The sequence below is a fragment of the Saccostrea cucullata genome, unplaced genomic scaffold, assembly GCF_032062105.1.
Source record: "Saccostrea cucullata isolate Sc308-1 unplaced genomic scaffold, CSIRO_AGI_Scuc_v1 ctg4234, whole genome shotgun sequence".
Lineage (NCBI taxonomy): Eukaryota > Metazoa > Mollusca > Bivalvia > Ostreida > Ostreidae > Saccostrea > Saccostrea cuccullata.
In genome coordinates this window covers 68,595-88,722 of record NW_026938885.1, presented here as the reverse complement: position 1 = coordinate 88,722, position 20,128 = coordinate 68,595, and the positions used below count along the sequence as shown (strand labels likewise).

The window sequence follows — 20,128 nt, the reverse complement described above, 5'->3', positions numbered from 1 at the left end:
ATTTAGGGTATAAAGATTTCTTGCAAGAATCAATGAATAAATGGTATATTTCAAATATCCTGACTGGCTGAGACCTGTTTGAAAAAATTAAGTGGCAGTGTGAAGTGCCCAATAGTTATGAAGAGAAGAGGTGAATTGTCTATTTTAAGAGGATGTTCTAAATTTATTTTCATTAATTGGCCAATAACAAGTTTAGAAGCAAATTCTAATCATTTGAACTGGTGATTTATCGCCTCCTTTTGCTTATTAAAAGCTCTGGTAGTCACTACCTAGGTTTTACTTCTAAAGTTAGATGTTGTGCAGCATAAGAGATAAGTCCTAAATATCTGGCATTTGCCAAGGATTTTTATGCACCTGATAGATTGGGGGCATATAGTGTTTTTGTCCTGTTTGTCTGTCTGTTGTCAACTTTAAACTTTGCCATCATTTTTGAACCATGAGAGATAGACTTTATATTTGTTATGCGTACTCCACTAACTAAGCACTTTCATCTGACAGCAAGGTCAATGACCTTGTGACCTTGACTGTGACCTATATGCTAAAATAGCTTTTTCGAACTTTTGCCATAACTTTTGAACCATAGGAGATAGAGACATCATATTTCTTATTCATACTCCACTAATTAAATGCTTTCAAATGACACCAAATACCATGATTGTGTGACTTTCACTGTGACTTATAATTATGCTAAAAATTGCTTTTTTGAAATTTGTTTCCGCCGGGTGCATAGTGTTTCACAAACACATCTTGTTTCAAGTGATTTTGATATTAGATGTGCAAGAATACATATACCACCAGATGAATATGATACTTGCAGTTAAATTTAAATATTAAAGTCACAACTTTAATATCAACTGCACAATGCTTTGACATTTCACTAAAAAAATACCACTCTACATTTTGATTCCATTCTTACAAGATTTGAAACAGCACAAAATCAAAACTAACTTCAACAATTTGATAAAATGTTTTCACAAGGATTTATAATACACAAAAACAAGAGGCCCAGGGGCCACAGCGCTCACCTGAGCACACAGGCTAGGAAAAAGCAATTATTATCAGATCAGAAATGAAAGTTTCCGGAGTTTTTTTTTGGGGGGGCCTTAAATCTTAACTCCCTAGGGGGTCATGATTTGAACAAACTAGAATCAACACTACCTGAGGATGATTTCATATAAATATCACTAATTATGGCTTTGAAGTACTTGAGAAGGAGATTTCAAAAGATTTGCTTATATTCTTATGAAAAACTTTGATCGACCATTTTGGCCCCTTCCTTCCCCCGGGGGTCTGGGTCATGATTTGAACAAACTTGAATCTGCACTACCTGAGATGATTCCACATTAGTTTTATCTTTCCTGTCCTAATGGTTCTTCAAAAGAAGATTTTTAAAGATTTTTCCTATATATTCCTATGTAAAAATTTGGCCCCATCCTACCCCAAGGGGTCATGATTTGAACAAACATAAATCTACACTACCTGAGGATGATTCCATTTGAGTTTCATGTTTCCTGGCACAGTGGTCCTTGAGAAGAAGATTTTTAAAGAATTTTCCTATATATTTCCATGTAAAAGTTTGGTCGGCCATTTTGGCCCCGCCCTACCCCTGCGGGTCATGATTTGAACAAACTTGAATCTACACTCACTGAGGATGATTCCACATTAGTTTCATCTTTCCTGGCACAGTGGTCCTTGAGAAGAAGATTTTTGAAGATTTTTCCTATATATTCCTATGTAAAACTTTGATCGGCCATTTTAGCCCCACCCTACCCCCGGGGGTCATGATTTGAACAAATGTCAATCTACACTACCTGAGCATGATTTCACTTGAGTTCCATCTTTCCTGGCACAGTGGTTCTTGAGAAGAAGATTTTTAACCCCGGGGGTCATGATTTGAACAAACTTGAATCTTCACTACCTGAGGATGATTCCACATGAGTTTCATCTTTCCTGACCCAGTGGTTTTTGAGAAGAAGATTTTTAAAGATTATTCCTATATATTCCTATGTAAAACTTTGATCGGCCATTTTGGCCCCACCCTACCCCCGGGCGTCATGATTTGATCAAACTTGAATCTACACTACCTGAGGATAATTCCACATGAGTTTCATCTTTCCTGGCACAGTGGTTTTTGAGGAGAAGATTTTTTTTAAATGCCATTAATTTTTCTCTAATTCATAATTATCTCCCCTTGGAAAAGGGCGTGGCCCTTCATTTGAACAAACTTGAATCCCCTTCACCCAAGGATAGTTTGTGCCAAGTTTGGTTGAAATTGGCCCAGTGGTTCTTGAGAAGAAGATGAAAATGTGAAAAGTTTACAACAACGACAACGACTACGACGACAACAACGACAGACAAATTTTGATCAGAAAAGCTCATTTGAGCCTTCGGCTCAAGTGAGCTAATAAAAAAAACAATTAAATGTTGTGTTGACATTAAATTCAATTTGCATCTATGGAAAATCAACCCAAGAATGTTGCCTCAGTTTGAAGATGGCAAATTTCCACTTGTCACAATTGCCCTGCAAAGGCCTGCATTCTGACGTCTTATATCAAAATTGTTTTAGAAAGCCAGTAAAATGTCAAATATTTCCGACCAAAAATAAGTATTCCACCAGTTGAGCTATCGATTTGTCCTATGGTGAACAAGTCTATCTGACCACCACTTTCCTCCTCCTTAAATATGTTCGCTTACATACCAACATAGGTTAATCCCTGACAAATCATATAAACATGTATGTATATATCTGTAAGCTCCACAGCATTATACAAAAGCCTAACCCTCAAACTCTACAACTGAGCTCTCAGGGTGCCTAAAAACAATGACATAACCCTTAGAAGAAAAAAATTACCTCAGAATTGTGAACTCAGCTTTTAATGAAATGAAAAATGATGCCTTTGTTGTCTAAATGGTTGTAAACACTTAGAAACAAAATGAAATAAGAGACTTGAGTTTCATTAAACAGTTTATTAATGGTACCTGTTCTACGTATTGTCTAATAATTAAAATAAGATCTACAAGATCCAAACAACTAATTATTTTTAGTTTTTTACATATCCAATACCTGATTCTTTCAGTTTACAAAATTTTCTGAATTTGAAATCTAAATGCCTAGTTATATTTCTAGAATATTTTGTACATATTTTTCTTAATAATGTACATAAAATTTAAATTGTTGATGATCTTTCTCCAAAACCAACACACATTCTCTAAATTGTTGAATTATTTATGATTAAAAGTGTAACATTCAGGATTTAACAATATATAAAATTGAATGAGTTTAATTAATATTGACAAATATGCAATGTATTGATTAAGCAATTAATGAAATAAAAATTTGAAAAATTAAGTTCATGTCTTAAACATGTCTGAATCCGTTTTCGTCTGTCGTCGTTCGTCGTCCGTCGTTCGTCGTTCGTCGTTCGTCGTGCGTTAACATTTGAACATTTTCAGCTTCTTCTCTGAAACCGCTGAACCAATTTCAACCAATTTTGGCATATAGTATCTATGGTTGAAGGGGAACAAAAATTGTGAATTTCATGGTCCCTGCCCCCCTGGGGCCTGGGGGGTGGGGCAAAAACCACTAAAATCAGTGCAATCTTTAAAAATCTTCTTCTTTACTCCTGGACATCCATCAGTCTAACTGTTTGTATGATTGTAATCAGCATTGAGTCCTCTACCAAAATTGTGAAATTCATGGCCCTAGGGTCAGGGGTTCTTGTGCTAGGGCGGGGCTAAATAGATAATATAGTGAAAATGCATTATTTCTTTGAAGTTTTTTTTTTTTTGCACTTTGGCATTAAATAACATATTACCAAGTGCCTAGTTAAGTTGAATATGGCTGCCTCTCCCAAAATTGTGAAATTCATGACCCCTGGGCTCAGGGGTCTGTTTGGAGTATGGGGCTAAGTTGGTTGTAATGTAAAATGCATAATAACTTAAAAGATCTTCTGATGGACTCCAAATCACATGCAACTGATACAAGAAAAGTTTGTGTCAATTTTATGTTTTAAACAATTTATTAATAAATTAATGTACATGAGAAAAGAGAAATTTTAAATTGTTTTGTATTGCAAAACAAAAAAAAATATTTTAGATCTATCCGGGAATATAGTTGCCTACTGTACACGCTTCAATATTTGCGCATGCGCACTCGACTGTTTATTTGGTTTGGAGAGTAAGTCGCCATTTTGGACCAGAGTGCACGCCAAGAAATAAAGAATCTACGTTTTATTTTAGGTCTAAGGTTTTACATAGCGAACGGTGGGTATGAATTTGACATTTATGAGTTTAAAAGGTTTACGGAATATAACGCGTGGTTTTACGAATACATCGAATTTTTGTAATCTGAGGTTGTATTGGCGTATCACTTCTCCCGCGTTGTACCAAGGCGACATCGTACGATGAAAGTTTGTTCGAGCGTTTGAAATGTTGTCGCCTGCAGCTGCATTATATATGTATTAATAAAATATATTTATTAGGTGTTTAATATGCTGTTTTTTTCTATATGTAAGGAAAATATACTTAAGTTAAAACATGAATATGATGAAATGTTTCGTTCGAATTATCTCTAGACGAATTGCAGTGACAGTTGCTGTACTTCCTTGATTACAGTAAAAAAAAAAAAAAAATCACGAAGCGTAATGATTTCAAAATAGACCCAATGAATATTAACTTGGAATTACATCAGTTATATCTACAATATTAGTAGGTAATAAAGATGTGATACTGGTTTAGTGGTTTTGTTTGTGGAACATAGTCCAATAGATAGTTTTCGATTGACCAAGAGTTACTTCCCGTTGGTCGCCATACTGGAGGTCCAAACGCTCATATTCCTTCATTGTTCAACCAATTTAAAATTTTTATATTTGCTATTCTGAATTAGAAATCATTATTTTTCTGAAGTATATAAATTTTTGGAAGCCTCCTTTATTTAAAAAAAAATATTTGATAAAGATTTTCCACCAAATATTTCTGCTATAGTTTCTTAAACTTGGTAAGACAAAGAGGGAAAATCACTGAGTCGACCTCCAATATGGCGGCCAACGGGAGGTAACTTTCGCTAAATTCAGGCCTATCGAAAACTATCTATCCACACTTTACAAAAGTTGTGTCCCTTTGTAGGGTCAACCAAAAGGGAAAGAAGCAACATTTCTCCTCTCTATGCTACCAAATATTTGTATTCACTGTGTATTGAATGTTTTCTTTGGACGTGTGGGGCCATCCTTAAAAAAATTATTTTTTGCAGAACGCGCCTCATTATTTTAGGTGTGAGTAGGTAGGTATGCTTTTTTTTTTTTTTGAGACAAAATGTCAGAAATGAATTTAAATTATATAGAGTTATTAACTATGAGTCCGATTTGATCATTTCACCTTACTAATCAAACAAGAAAATTAAAGCACTCTAAATGAATTCAATCTTTTATTGCTCAAATATCAGAACACATCTGTGATTCAGTTCTTTTTAGGCAAACTTTTTCAAAGAAAGTGACTCTCATCAGCCACGTAGTGACGTACCTCAAATAACTGACTCCACACTATTCTAGTGTTTCGGGGGTGTGATATATACAAGGTTTAAGATTTTAATAGTTTATTAATTAGCTGCTAATTCGCCATCATCTCACGTGGAATTTCGTCTGCCACCAATTCTGTGGCGATCTCGTAATATCTGTGAGGTTGAACTGAGGCACAATATTTTGGACTAGTAATTAAAAAGTTTTTTCTTTCAAATTCACTGTAACTTACAGAACTATAGAGTCAGTATTTCCTGCAACCTTCTCGGACGCCATCTCTAAATTTGTAGATCACAAAGAGTTATAATAGTACTTGGGAGAAAGATAGAGCGTCGGTGTAACTGAGGCGTAAAAAAATATCAATCGGATAAAAATGGTGTAGGTGCAATGGAGACGAAAAAAAAATCAATCGGATAAAAACGGAAAATGGATACGTTAAAAAAAAAAGATTTTTGAACCGATAAAAAAAATTCCAGTCGGGTGGATTTTGTTGAGTCGGTCGGGTTACCGCAAAAAAACAATTTTTTAAGGATGGCCTGGGTAGCCCGAATATGGGATAATTAGTATACACTATGCAGCAATTTTTATTTAAGTCAAATGACAGTTACAAACCTGAAAACTACAAAGGCTGCTGTGAGGATTCTATGGCTCTATCCCCAAAGATGGCAGCCAAGGGTCATAACTTTTGAAAAGTGTGGAATCAACTACATCAGGTCTGGTACAATCACTAAATCTAGCTATGTAGCTTAAATTACCTACATAGTTTTATTTACCTACGTGAAGCAGCTTTATTATTTTAGCTACCCAAATCAGACTTTTGTCTTGAATTAATATTTTCTCAGGATGTGCACAAAATTGCACTTCAATGCAGTGATAATTTTCTATTAAATTAAGGATCCTATAAAATTAAAATCATCAGAGGTGAAATTCGTGCCTGACGTTTTAGCATTTTGAATGTGTTTACATACAAACAGACTGGATGCGTCTGAAAAACCTGATGTAAAAATGAAAATAAAATTATTTCTGCAATATCGAATGTAGATTTATTAAAATATATGTTTGTTCATTAATTTACCTTTATATATCAGGTACCCTTCTTAGATTCCTGTTTTTTTTTAAATTGAAACACAATTTGCTAAGTATAATTACTGATTAGCACCACTTGCCAGTCCATTTTACCAGAAATATAAAGGGAGCTATTTGGTACACACTGTTAAGTCCCCATTACAATGAGCATTAACAACAAGGGATGTACAAATGTACACTATTATATTTCCCAAACCATTCTTAAGTTGGGGAACATATTGTTTTGACTCTTTTTCTTACTATTATTATTTTTCTTCTTCCTGGGTACTTATTTGTCTGTTAATGGTCTCCTAAACTACTCATCCAATTGAGGTAAAACCTTTTTAGGGTAAGTAGGCGCCGCATCCGATGTAGATTTGTGGAACGAAGGTCATTTTTTGCACACATGCTAAAAGAGCACCATGTGAAATGACCAATATACTTAATATAGCCATAACTTTTATATTTTTTATTGAAATGCTTTGAAACTCATAATGTAAGGATATATTGGTAGTGTAGATAAGATGACATGGTCAATATAGCAAGAACCCACAAGCATGCACGTGCAATTTGCTCTGATTGGCTGAAACAAAAGACTCAATATCTTTTGTTTCTTGACAAAAAACAGAATTTTAAAACAAAGTCAAATATTATAACTATAATATGATATATTAAAATATTCATGAAATGACGTGCATCCACATGCGCAATTGGCTAAAACTTCAAATGACTATAACTCTTAGTCGTCAACAAAGCGGGATGAAAGTTAGAACAAAGATTAGACATAATGAATTCCCACAGGAAGATATAGTCAGCATGCACATGCACGCTCGTGCAATGCGTAAAATGACAAATTTTTGAATATTTTTTTGAATAAATGCATTGATATTTGTTAGTACCAGGTATATTAAAATGTATTAAAATAGACAGATTGATATAGTCATTACACACATGCATGCACGTGCACACGCATTTAATGCTAATGGGACCAATATAGTTGATTGAGCCGTAACTTTTATACATTTTGATTAAATGCTATAATATTCGATTTTTTGAAATATATCAAAAGTGTAGACATAATGTGGTCATATGGAAATATATGCATCACCTGCACATGCGTGCAGTTCTAAAAATTGCAATACACTCGGGAAAAGATCTTAATGTTTAAAATAAATTGAGTTTGCCTTATTTAATGAAGCTTGAAGGGAATGAATCATAAAGGGAATAAGGCAAGAAAAGGGACTTGAGGATCATTTTGGGAACATCTGTAACGGTTCTCGTTACAATTAGCACTAAAACATTCTGCTTTGGATGCTGGTTTTGACCTATATTTTCCAGATTCGGTAATAAAGCAGGTGAAAGTTTTTGGTGCTGGTCTATTTTCCAGTAACTATAAGTCCTCTTCAAACTAAACTTGCATGGATATTGATTTTCGGATGCACACTTAACCCCCACCCCCTACCCCCAAAGTTGCAAGATTTGCCTTACTTTGAGATACCTTTTGACAAGGTTTTTGATTTATAAGTGATTTAAAAGTATTCCTAAAATGCAGTTTGAGAGAACAAATTGCATGTTAAGGTTCAATATATTTATAAGAGATTTCAGCTTGGTGTTAAATGACCATTGCAAGTTTTGTTGAAAGAAACCTTTTGTGAATTTTTATGCGCCCGGATCGATAGATCCTGGGCGTATATTGTTTTTGTCCTGTCTGTTTGTCTGTTTATCCGTTTGTCTGTTTGTCTGTCTGTTGTCAACTTTAACCTTGGCCATAACTTTTGAACAATAAGAGATAGAGACTTCATATTTGGTATGCATACTCCACTAATAAAGTCCTTTCAAATGACATCAAGGTCAATGACCTTGTGACCTTGACTGACCTATATGCTAAAAAAAGCTTTTTCCACTGTTTGTCATAACTTTTTAACCATAGGAGATAGGGACTTCATATTTGGTATACATACTCCACTAATAAAGTCCTTTCAGTTGACAACAAGGTCAATGATCTTGTGACCTTGACTGTGACCTATATGCTAAAAATAGCTTTTTACACTTTTTGCCATAACTTTTGAACCATAGGAGATAGGAACTTCATATTTTGGATGCATACTCTACTGATTAAGTTCTTTCAAATGACACCATGGTCAATGATCTTGTGACCTTGACTGTGACCTATATGCTGAAAATAGCTTTTTACACTTTTGGCCATAACTTTTGAACCATAGGAGATAGGGACTTCATATTTGGGATGCATACTCCACTGATTAAGTTCTTTCAAATGACACCATGGTCAATGACCTTGTGACCTTGACTGTGACCAATATGCTAAAAATAGATTTTTTGAACTTTGTTGCCGCCGGGCGCATAGTGTTTCACAAACACATCTTGTTATATAGTGCATGTATTTAGCTTAATCAACAAGTGGTAAGTAAGAAATGTAATCAGAAGAACAGGTCCTGGGATCATGAAGCATCCAATCTAATTAGATATTTCAAATCTGCTACTGCTTCTCAAACATCTTAACAACATTCCATTTGGGGTCACATCAGCACAGCCTTTTGATTGGCCAATGAATTTAATGCCTCCAAAATCTTAGCTTATAGTTCGGATGAGTTTCCTCTTTTTACTGTCAAATCTATATGCCCGAGGAGTTTCGGAGTTAACAAAATAAGCATTGCAAAAGTTATGCTATGTATGCATGTGTTATGCTGGATATCTTGTACATTTTGTCCTTTTTCGTTTGCGTTATTCACATAAGGATGCCAGACTGGTGGACTAAACATTAGATTTATACCAAAATTGCTTTAATTCAAAGTAATACAGTATCATTATCAACATGATTAATAATCAATATGTAGCCATGGAACTTATTTATTTAGAATTGTCAATGTTTACTGAAGTTTGAATGTGATTGACCTTATACTTGCGCTCCAAAGCAGAGAGGGGTATACTGTTTAACCCTTGTGTGTCCGTCTGTCTGTCCGTAACAAAGTTTTGTCACAGTTTTCTTAGCAACTACTCATTGCAGATGCTCGAAATTTTAAGACAGTCTTCTCTGAGGCATGTTTTATGTTGGGATACATTTTTGTGCAAATCCGATGTCAACTTCCTGTTTGTCTGTCCGTTTTATACATAACAAATTTTCGTTGCAGTTTTCTCAGCAACTACTATTTGCAGAAGTTTAAATTTTAAACATCTTCTTGTCTGAGGCATGCCGTATGGTGGGATACATTTTTGTTCAAATCCAATGTCAACTTCCTGTTTGTCTGTGTATCTGTCTGTTTCATCATAAATTTTCGTTGCAGTTTTCTCAGCAACTGCAATGCTTGAAATTTTAACACAATCTTTTCTGAGGCATGCCATATGGTGGGATACATTTTTAATCAAATCCGATGTCAACTTCCTGTTTGTTTGTGCGTCTGTCTGTCTCGTACATAACAAATTTTCGTCACAGTTTAATCAGCAACTACTCATCGCAGATGCTTGAAATTTTAACACTATTCCCTTTGAGGCATGCAAAACGGTGGGATACATTTTTGTTCAAATCCGATGTCAACTTCCCATTTGTCTGTGTGTCTGTCTGTTTCATAATAACAGATTTTCGTTGCAGTTTTCTCAGCAAATACTCACCGCAGATGCTTGAAATTTTAGTACACTCTTTGTTGAGACATACCATATGGTGGGATTCATTTTGGTGTGAATCTGATGTCAACTTTATAGTTTTCTGTGCATTTGCCAGTAATTGAACTTGTGTATATTAACATAATAGTTTATTCGTATTAGAGCAGAGGTATTACTTGTGAGCATTGGCTCACAGATTTCTTGTGTTTATTTGTAATTGAAAGGTCGCTCTGAAGTGACCCCAGATAGGATGTTATTAGATGTTAGAGAAGCAGTAGCTGATTCAGATTATCTAATTTTAATTAGATTGATAAAAAATCTTAAGGTCAAGATCTAGTAAATGAAGAATGCCTATAGCTTTATGAAATTTGAGAAATAGCTTTACTGATACTTTTAGTTTACAACTTTACAACTTATGCTTGGTCACATAAGGTCTTTTGGGGCATAATCTGGAGGTAAACATGACGAAAAACTATATTTTAAACTGCCATTTTTATTTTTAAAAAAAGATTAAAAACTAGTCATGAATTTGGGATAATTTATTTTCATGATGGACAAACGAAATGTATCTAAATTGCCTACCGTCTCTCAGAAAACGGTAATTATTTGTTACTTCATGGCCTCTTCTTTTTAATAATATCAAATTTAATTTTACAGAAATCGGGATTACTTTTTTTATGATTTCAAATAGAACGTCATGAAATACCCTAATTTATGCCCCACCATGAATATGGCTGAGGCATAAGTGTTTGTCCATCTTCCGTCTTTCCATCTGTCCTTCCGTCGCACTTGGTGTCGAGCTCAGTTCAAAGCCAAGTTTCAAAGAAATTATTCAAGATATTTTTATCAAACATATGCTGAGAGATATTGTTGAGAACTATGCAACTGCATCAACTTTTTTTAACCTTGATCTTTCAATTGTCCTTGACCTCACTTTTCTAAAATTAGTGTTTAGCTCAGTTTTAAAGATACCATTCAAGATAGTCTGATCAAACTTCATATATTGATACATACTGATGTAAGCTATTCAAATACATCAATATTTTTATTATTGACGTTGTCTTATCCTTTTACCTTGACCTCAATTTTCTTAAATTAGTGATAAGCTTAGTTTTAAAGATACCATTAAAGATTGTGTTAGCAAACTTCATATGTTGATACATGTATATACTACTAATGCATCAACATTTTTTTTACCTTTCCCTTGACCTGTCTTTTCTTAGATAAGTATTTAGAACAGTTTAGAATAGACCATGAAAGATAATTTTATCAAACATACTTTAATATGCTAATATGTATTAGTGGGAGGTAGTATTCAACTACATCACACACCATGCTTTTTCCTGAGACATTGACCTCCCTTTTCTTTAATTTTGTATTGCTTAGTTTTAAAGAAACTATTTCAGATATTTTTATCTAAGCATGTATTTCTCCATAATTTAGTGTGAATTTATTATCTGTATCCAATTTTTTTAATTCAATTTAGAGAAACTGTTAAGATATTTTCATAAAACTTCATACATTAATGCACAAATTTTCATGTTGCATAACTAATATACATAAGACGGGGCATTCATGTCCTATGGACATATTTCTAGTTTCTACATAACTCTGCTAAAGCCATAAAGTACAGAAATAAGAAAGTTGGAATTTATTATGACTTTAGAATGGATATTGCACCAAAATATAGTCTGAAGTCATTTACTACATCTTGACCTTAAGCTTAAGTCAAAATCTTTATGTTGTATTTAAACATTGTAGAAGTGATGCACTTCTTATCAAAATCAAAATTTTTCTCCTCATTGTTTTCCAAAAAGTGTTTTCTGCAAATTCAGAGATAAATCCAATAATTGATATAAACATTTTCAAGGCGACTGAAAATTTGACTTAAGTTTAAGTCTGTTTCATAATTCTTGGGCCTGATATTTACATAATGTTGTATTGTTGTATATGTTTTGCAGAAACTCTGTAATGCCGCGCAAGAAGAATTGGAGGGTGGCCTTGGCGAAGATGGGGAACCAGAGCCGTGCCAGCAGTGACAATAGACTCGTGGATACTAGCCACGTAAAAAATAGTACCAAAGACCCAACGATTAACATAACAGATGACGGACCTTTGAGACTCGTGGATACTAGCCACGTAAAAAATAGTACTAAAGACCGGGGGGATACTGCCTCCTTAAAAAGAGTACATGATTTGCCTTCGGGCGCTATGAACATTGTGAATTTGCCTTCGGGCGCTACAAACACTGCAAATTTGCCTTCGGGCGCTATAAACACTGTGAATTTGCCTTCGGGCGCTACAAACACTGCCAATTCGCCTTCGGGCGCTATGAACATTGTGAATTTGCCTTTGGGCGCTATGAATACTGCCAATATGCCTTTGGGCGCTGTGAATTGTGTAAATTTGCTTGGAACAAAATTATTTGGAACAATTAATCAAGCTAGTAATTTATTTCCAGCCTTTTCTAGAGGAGTTCAGTGTACATGCAATGCTTTGATGTCCATCATTTTGCAAAATGCATCTACCTCTTCAGAACTTGATGAAGTGCTGTTAGCAGGAGATGATTTGTATAGAGTCAGAGTTGCAGAATTACAGTCAACTGTTCAATTTGTTTCTAAAATGCTACAATTTCAAGAACTTCCTAAGTCTGTTTTTGTGCATGGTAATGAGTATGACATTTGCTATTTTGAAGAAATCTATGGAACGGTGAGTCATATGGATTGGAATAACTCAAGTCAAAATAAGAATTTGAAGGAAGGCATTGAGCAGCTCTTTGCAAGATACAATCAAGGCTTAATTATAGTTGGAGGAATTTGTTCTGCAATATATGTTGATGATAAGAACTGTCCTGTATTTTTTGATTCACATTCTCACGGACAAGATGGTCTTTCACGTGCAGAGGGTAAAGCTGTAAAAATCACTTTTAGTGATCAAGATCAACTTGTGGACTACCTTTTCGCATTTTATCAGAGTTGTAATATTTCAATGATAAGCCAGTTTGAGATTCAACCAGTGTCTGTAACTCGAAAAACAAGTGAGTCCAATTCAAGAAGTGAAAGACGTTCTTTAATTGATAAGTACTTTGAGTTCCAAGAAAGCATGTCTACAAAATATAATATTTCTGAACCATCACAAAAAAACCGAAATGAATATATGAGAAATTATATGCGAAAAAGAAGGGAAAACACTGAAATAACTCGGAAGGACAGGGAAAGCACCTTAAGAAGTATGACCAAAACAAGACAAAGTAATGAATTTAAACTAAAAGAACTTGCTCTCAAACAAAGTGTCAGAGAAAATCAAGAGACAAAGCTCAAGGAGAGAGAAAGTGCCTTAAAAAGTAGGAAGAAGGCAAGACAAAGTGAACAATTTAGGGAGAAAGAACTAGCTTCAAAAAAAAGAGTCAGAGAAAATCCAGAAACAAAGCTCAAGGAGAGAGAAAGTGCCTTAAAAAGTAGGAAGAAGGCAAGACAAAGTGAACAATTTAGGGAGAAAGAACTAGCTTCAAAAAAAAGAGTCAGAGAAAATTCAGAAACAAAGCTCAAGGAGAGAGAAAGTGCCTTACAAAGTATGCAGAAGGCAAGACAAAGTGAAGAATTTAGGGAGAAAGAACTAGCTTTAAAAAAAAGAGTCAGAGAAAATCCAGAAACAAAGCTCAAGGAGAGAGAAAGTGCCTTACAAAGTAAGCAGAAGGCAAGACAAAGTGAAGAATTTAGGGAGAAAGAACTAGCTTTAAAAAAAAAAGTCAGAGAAAATCAAGAGACAAAGCTCAAGGATAGAGAAAGTGCCTTAAAAAGTAGGAAGAAGGCAAGACTAAATGCTGAATTTTGTTTAAAAGAAAGGGAAGCAAAGAAAAGGAAAAGAGACAATGTAGAGCAGCTTGAGAAGGAACGGCTATCTAAACAGCAAAGTAGAAGAAATTACCGAGAAAAAGAAAGAGAAAATGAAAGAGTTTCTAAAGCTAAAAAAAGGCTTGATACAGAATTTAAAGATCACGAAAACAAATTATTGAAAAAAAGGTGTCATGGTAATTCTTTGGAAGAATGCATAGAAAAATTCCACGAAGAAGTTAAAATTGGCCCAATTTATGTGTGTACATGTTGTCATCAGACTTGGTTTCGGAAAAGTGTTGTGAAGCTAGATACAATTCATACATCATACTGAGATTGAGAGGGTGGGTGGGATGGGGTTTAATTCTCACTGTGAAATTTAACCTTAAATAAATTCAGAGTGAAATGGACACGTTAACTATTTATAATTTTCCTTTGTAAAAGGTATCTATTTATACAATTGCACTAACCTTAGTGCTAATAGTAAGAGTATTTGTACTGGGTTTAGATCAGTAGATGGTATTGAATGGCTATGTTTAACTTGCTGTTCAGCTCTGAAGGATGAAAAAATCCCAAGACTTTCAGTTAAAAATGGAATGAAATGGCCTGACAAACCAGATGCTTTAAATTTACATCCACTGGAAGAAAGGTTGATATCACAACGGATACCATTTATGCAAATAAGAGAGTTACCAAGAGGAGGGCAGATGTCAGTCAAAGGAAATGTTGTAAATGTTCCAGTTGATATTCAGCCAACTGTAAATGCCCTGCCACGACAAATAGATGAGCATGTGACTATAGCTGTGAAATTAAAGAAAAGATTATCCCACAAATCTGCATGCTTTACAGAAAATGTTCGTCCCAATGTGGTGATAAATGCTTTAGAATGGCTAATGAAAAATAGTGAATTGTATAAAAATTCAGGTATAGTGATCAACCATTCTTGGAGAGATGAAATTGAAAAAAGTAATGAGGAAACAGTACAAGAACTGATAGGATCTTCAAATGATAGTGATGATCGTGAGACTGAAGGAAATGATGATGGTTTTTGTGAAGTTTCCTCAGATGATTGCATTCAGGGCAATTCTGATACCCTTGTAGATGAAGCAGATATTGATACAAATAAACTCTATGTGTTTGCCCCTGGAGAAAACCAAAAACCAATAAGTTTATTTACAGATAAAGATGCTGAATATCTCTGTTTTCCAACAATATTTTGTGGTAATCGCAGAGTTGAAAGTGAAGAAAGAGACGTTCCAGTACACTACAGTGATATCGCAAAATGGGAGTTGCGCAGTGTGGATAGACGAGCCGCACAATCTGTACCTAACATCTTTTTTAAATTAAAGAAAATTCAAATTAAGCAAGTTAGTGACAAAGTTAACTTGGCACTGAGAAGATGTAAATCAGACGGTAAGAAAATTACTGCAGAACAAGTTTTAAATCCAGCCTCTGCGGAAAAAATTGTGAGATTAAATGAAGGGTATTATATTTTCAGAACACTTCGAAATTCTCCTGCATATCTTTCATCTAAAAAGAAAGATGTATTTGCCATGATAAGGCAGTTGGGTCTTCCAACATGGTTTATTTCTCTCTCATCAGCTGATACCAGATGGCAAGATCTGCTTAAAACATTGGCAACTCTAGATGGAAAAACCCTGTCACAAGAAGAATTAGAGGATTTGAATTGGAGTGAAAAATCAAAACTAGTTAAACAAGATCCAGTGACATGTGCTAGATTCTTTGACAACAGAGTTCAACTTTTCATAAACACCGTTCTTAAGAGTCCTCACAATCCTCTAGGTGTTGTCACTGATGTGTTTCGAAGGGTAGAATTCCAAAACCGAGGTTCGCCACATATTCATATGCTGGTATGGACAAGTGATGCTCCAAAGCACAAAGAAAATAGCAATGAGGAAATTGAAGCATATGTAGATAAGTATGTCACATGTGGTTTGCAGGAAAATAATCCTGAAATGAAGCAGTTTGTCGATCTTCAAGTACATAAGCACTCAAAAACATGCAGAAAAGGTGGTAGGTCTATATGCAGATTTGGATTTCCTTTGCCACCTTTGCCCAAAACCATGCTTCTTGAGCCCTTGGATGTTGATGTTGAACATTATAGAAAGATGTATTCTGATATTCAGAAGAAAATGAATGATTACAAAGATGGTTGCAGTTTAGACTATGATTCCTTCTTAGAGACTGTTGTAGAAATGTGTGAAGATGAGTATATAAAATGTATTCGAGCTTCCTTGAAAGGCCCAAAAGTGTTTCTGAAGAGGAGTCCATCTGAAATGAGAGTGAATTACTATAACTCAACAGTGTTGAAGGCTTGGAATGCTAACTTAGATATTCAGTTTGTACTTGATCCTTATGCATGTGCCACATACATTGTTGCTTATATCAGCAAATCTCAGAGAGGAATTAGTGCAATGCTTGATAAGGCATCTCAAGAAGCAGCAGAGGGAAATATGGATCTTAAGCGACAAGTTCGACATATTGGAAACAAGTTCTTAAACTTTGTTGAGGTCAGTGCACAAGAAGCAAGTTACTTAATCCTTCAGATGCCACTTACACAAGCAAGTAGAGAGGTTGTTTTTATCAATACTTCTCCACCTGAAGACCGAGTTTTCTTACTCAAACATCAAGATGAATTAAATGAGTTACCCAAGGATTCAACTGATATTAAGGCAGATAGTATGATACAAAGATATGCAAGAAGACCAAAACAGCTAGAAAATTGGTGTTTAGCTGATGTTGTTTCTGAATTGGAAGTGACTTTCCCAAAAGAAATCAGAAAAGATTTACAAGAGGAAGTGAATGATGATAACCCAGAAGACAGTTCTCAAGAAACTTTTACTGATCAGGATGTGTTAGTTCATTTGAAAAATGGGATTAAGATCAGAAGACGAAAAAACAAACGAGTTATTAGATATGTAGGCTACAGCCAAAAAACAAATTCTGAACAGTATTACAGAGAAAGAATTCTTCTTTTTCTGCCATGGAGAAATGAGAATGCTGACCTACTTGGTAGTCATCAAACTTATGAACAGCACTACAGTCAAAAAGCAAGTATAATACAAATGAAGCAAAGGCAGTATGAACATTTTGTGGATGAATTAGAACAAGCTCGACTTCAAGCTGAAGAAGATCTGGATAATATGGAGACAGTAGCACCAAATACAGAACATACTGAGGCAGAAGATGCAGAGATAGGTTCTGAACCATCTGAGGAATTTGTTCATTTTGATCCTGATACAGTTCAACACAGAGATTTCGATATTGGACCAGAACTTGGATTGTCCTCAAAAGTAACTGAAACAGAAATGAGTGCTGTCCGCATTCCTGATGAGCAGTATTATAAACTTTTGCAATCCCTGAATACTAAGCAGAGGGAATTTTACAATCATGTAACAAACTGGATTCAAACCAGAGATGAACCATTATATGCTTTTCTAACTGGTGGAGCAGGAGCAGGAAAATCAGTGGTTATTGATGCCATTTTTCAAACATTACACAGAATACTGTACTCAAAAGAAGGTGAAAACCCTGATGATACCAGAATATTACTTTGTGCTCACACTGGCAAGGCTGCATACAACATCAAAGGGACTACTATTGCATCAGCATTTCACAGAAAAATGTATCAAACTCAGCAGCACATGAGTGCAGATGAACTGAACTCATTTAGGACAAAGTATCGGAATTTGTCAGTTGTGATAATAGATGAAATTTCAATGGTTGGAAATAATATGCTGTCATTTATAAATGATAGACTTCAACAACTTACTGGGAGAAAACAAGATTTTGGTGGTATTAGTATCATAGCTGTAGGTGACTTGTATCAGTTGCCACCTGTTGGAGACAAGTGGATTTTCAAAGATCTTTCTAATCCTGGTCAAAGTTTAGCAAGCAATTTGTGGCATGAACATTTCTATATGCATGAACTAACTGAAATTATGAGACAAAAGGATGACCTCAGATTTGCAGAAGTGTTAAATAGACTTCGTGAAAACAAGATGACAGAAGAAGACAAAGAACTCATTTCTCAACGTTTCATCAGGCAAGACTCTCAAGACTATCCCAAGGAGGCACCTCATCTGTTTATTGAGAACAAGTTTGTCGATTGTTTTAATAACAATCTAATAGAAAACCTTTCAACAAATAAAGTAAATGTAAGAGCAGACACAGATGTGTTATCACAGACAAAACTTTCTGCATCAGTGAAATTGAAACTAGTTCAAAACTTGCCTGAAAACCCAGCATCTACTGGACAATTAAGAACTAATTTGGTTATTGCTGTAGATATGCTATATGACATATCAGTAAATCTCGATGTTACAGATGGATTGACAAATGGTGCTTCCTGCGTTGTGAAATACATTGAATATAAAGAATCACAATTAAGGCCTGCCATAGTATGGGTACTGTTTGCTGACTCAAGTATAGGTATTTCACGAAGACATCAATACAGGCATTTGTTTAGCACAAATATTAATACTGCATGGACTCCCGTATTTGAAGCTAAAAGAACATTTGTTTATAACAGGAAAACATATGAGAGAGTTCAGTTTCCACTGCAACCATCTGCTGGAAAAACAATCCACAAAGCACAAGGAGCAACTCTTTCAAAGGCAGTAATCAGCTTAGCACAGACAAAGCAGCGAAAAATTCCTCATATACATTATGTTGCACTTTCAAGAGTAAGGTCACTTGATGGTCTGTTCATTCTGGATCTCAATGAAAAAAGTCTTTCAAAAGATGAAACGGTTGATAAAGAGATGCAAAGGTTAAGAGAAAATAGATTGCAACTCTCGTATACTCCACTATACTCGGTATGTAAAGACATAAAATTTTTGTTCAACAATGCCAGATCTCTACACAAACACTTCGTTGATATAAAATCGGAACCAAGTGTTTTGGCTGCAGATGTTATTGGTATAGCTGAATCTTGGCTTTGTGAATTAGATTCTGATGAAGACTTTAGTTTAGAGGGTTTTACAATGTTCAGGAATGATGCAAGTTCTTCCAAGAGCAGACCACATCATGGTATTGTCATATATGTGAAAAATCAATTACAGTGTGTTTCATACAGCTCTTTTACTTCCAAATCTGTTGAATTTTCCATCATTTCAATTATGCCATCCAATACTCCAATACAGTGTGTAGTTTTATATAAGCAGCCTTCTTGTACTCTTCAAATTTTTTACGATACTTTGAAAAACAGGTTGCTCCCATTTGTTAACAAAGATGAAAAGACTGTGATAATGGGAGATTTTAATTTGGATTTATGTTCTGGTCAATATGCTAATTTCTTGAACTTTATGAAAGAAAAATTTGGTTGTGTGCAAATCATAAGCAAGGTAACCACAAAGAATAAGACACAGTTAGACCTGATATTTACCAACTTTACTGATTTAGAAACAGATGTTCTTCAGGCTTATTGGTCTGACCATAATATGATTTATTGTGCTGCAGATATGACTTAATTAAGCAACCTATTCTAAAGACAGAACTGAATTTTAATTACATTGTGTAGTATCATAAAACCCTCTCGAGCAAATAACAGGCAGTATGTAAATATTTAGTTTCCAATGGAAGCTAAATATTTACATACTGCCTAGAGTGGTTAGGCAAAATCAAGGGTTGCCACTCATCAACTACTTTTTTGTCCCAATAACTCTCAGTATGTTTTATATATAAAATGTATTTTAAATTTCATTATTGGGACAAAAAATATTTAGATTAAAATGCCCATGAGATGAAATTATGTAGTTTATTAATGATAGTTTGTCCTGTCTACTTTTTTATTTGATTTTAATTTATGTATAATTATATTGTTCATCCACAATTTTAAATCCACAACAGCATTGTAAAACTGTCACTGTATAAGAGGTAGTTTTATTACCTAAGAGATTGCAAATTCACATGTAAACAGTTCTGTAATAATCAAATTAATATACCATAAGTTAAATGTTGTATACCTATGATTTTGTATAATAATGATATTATTTGAAAATGTTAATGATATACGAGTATGTCCAAAAGATTTGATTGATTGATAATTATTGTTTCTTTGTAGCTTGTTTTCTGTAA

The 20,128-nt window shown here is 34.6% G+C and overlaps 1 protein-coding gene across 1 annotated transcript; it reads left to right on the top strand.

Moving 5' to 3' along the window:
- Window positions 1-12,557: 12,557 nt before the first annotated feature.
- Window positions 12,558-20,128, top strand: LOC134251654 (uncharacterized). Its single transcript, XM_062734056.1, has 3 exons — window positions 12,558-14,292; window positions 14,582-19,081; window positions 20,115-20,128. The coding sequence occupies exons 1-3, from the start codon at window positions 12,558-12,560 to the stop codon at window positions 20,126-20,128; spliced, it is 6,249 nt and encodes a 2,082-aa protein (XP_062590040.1).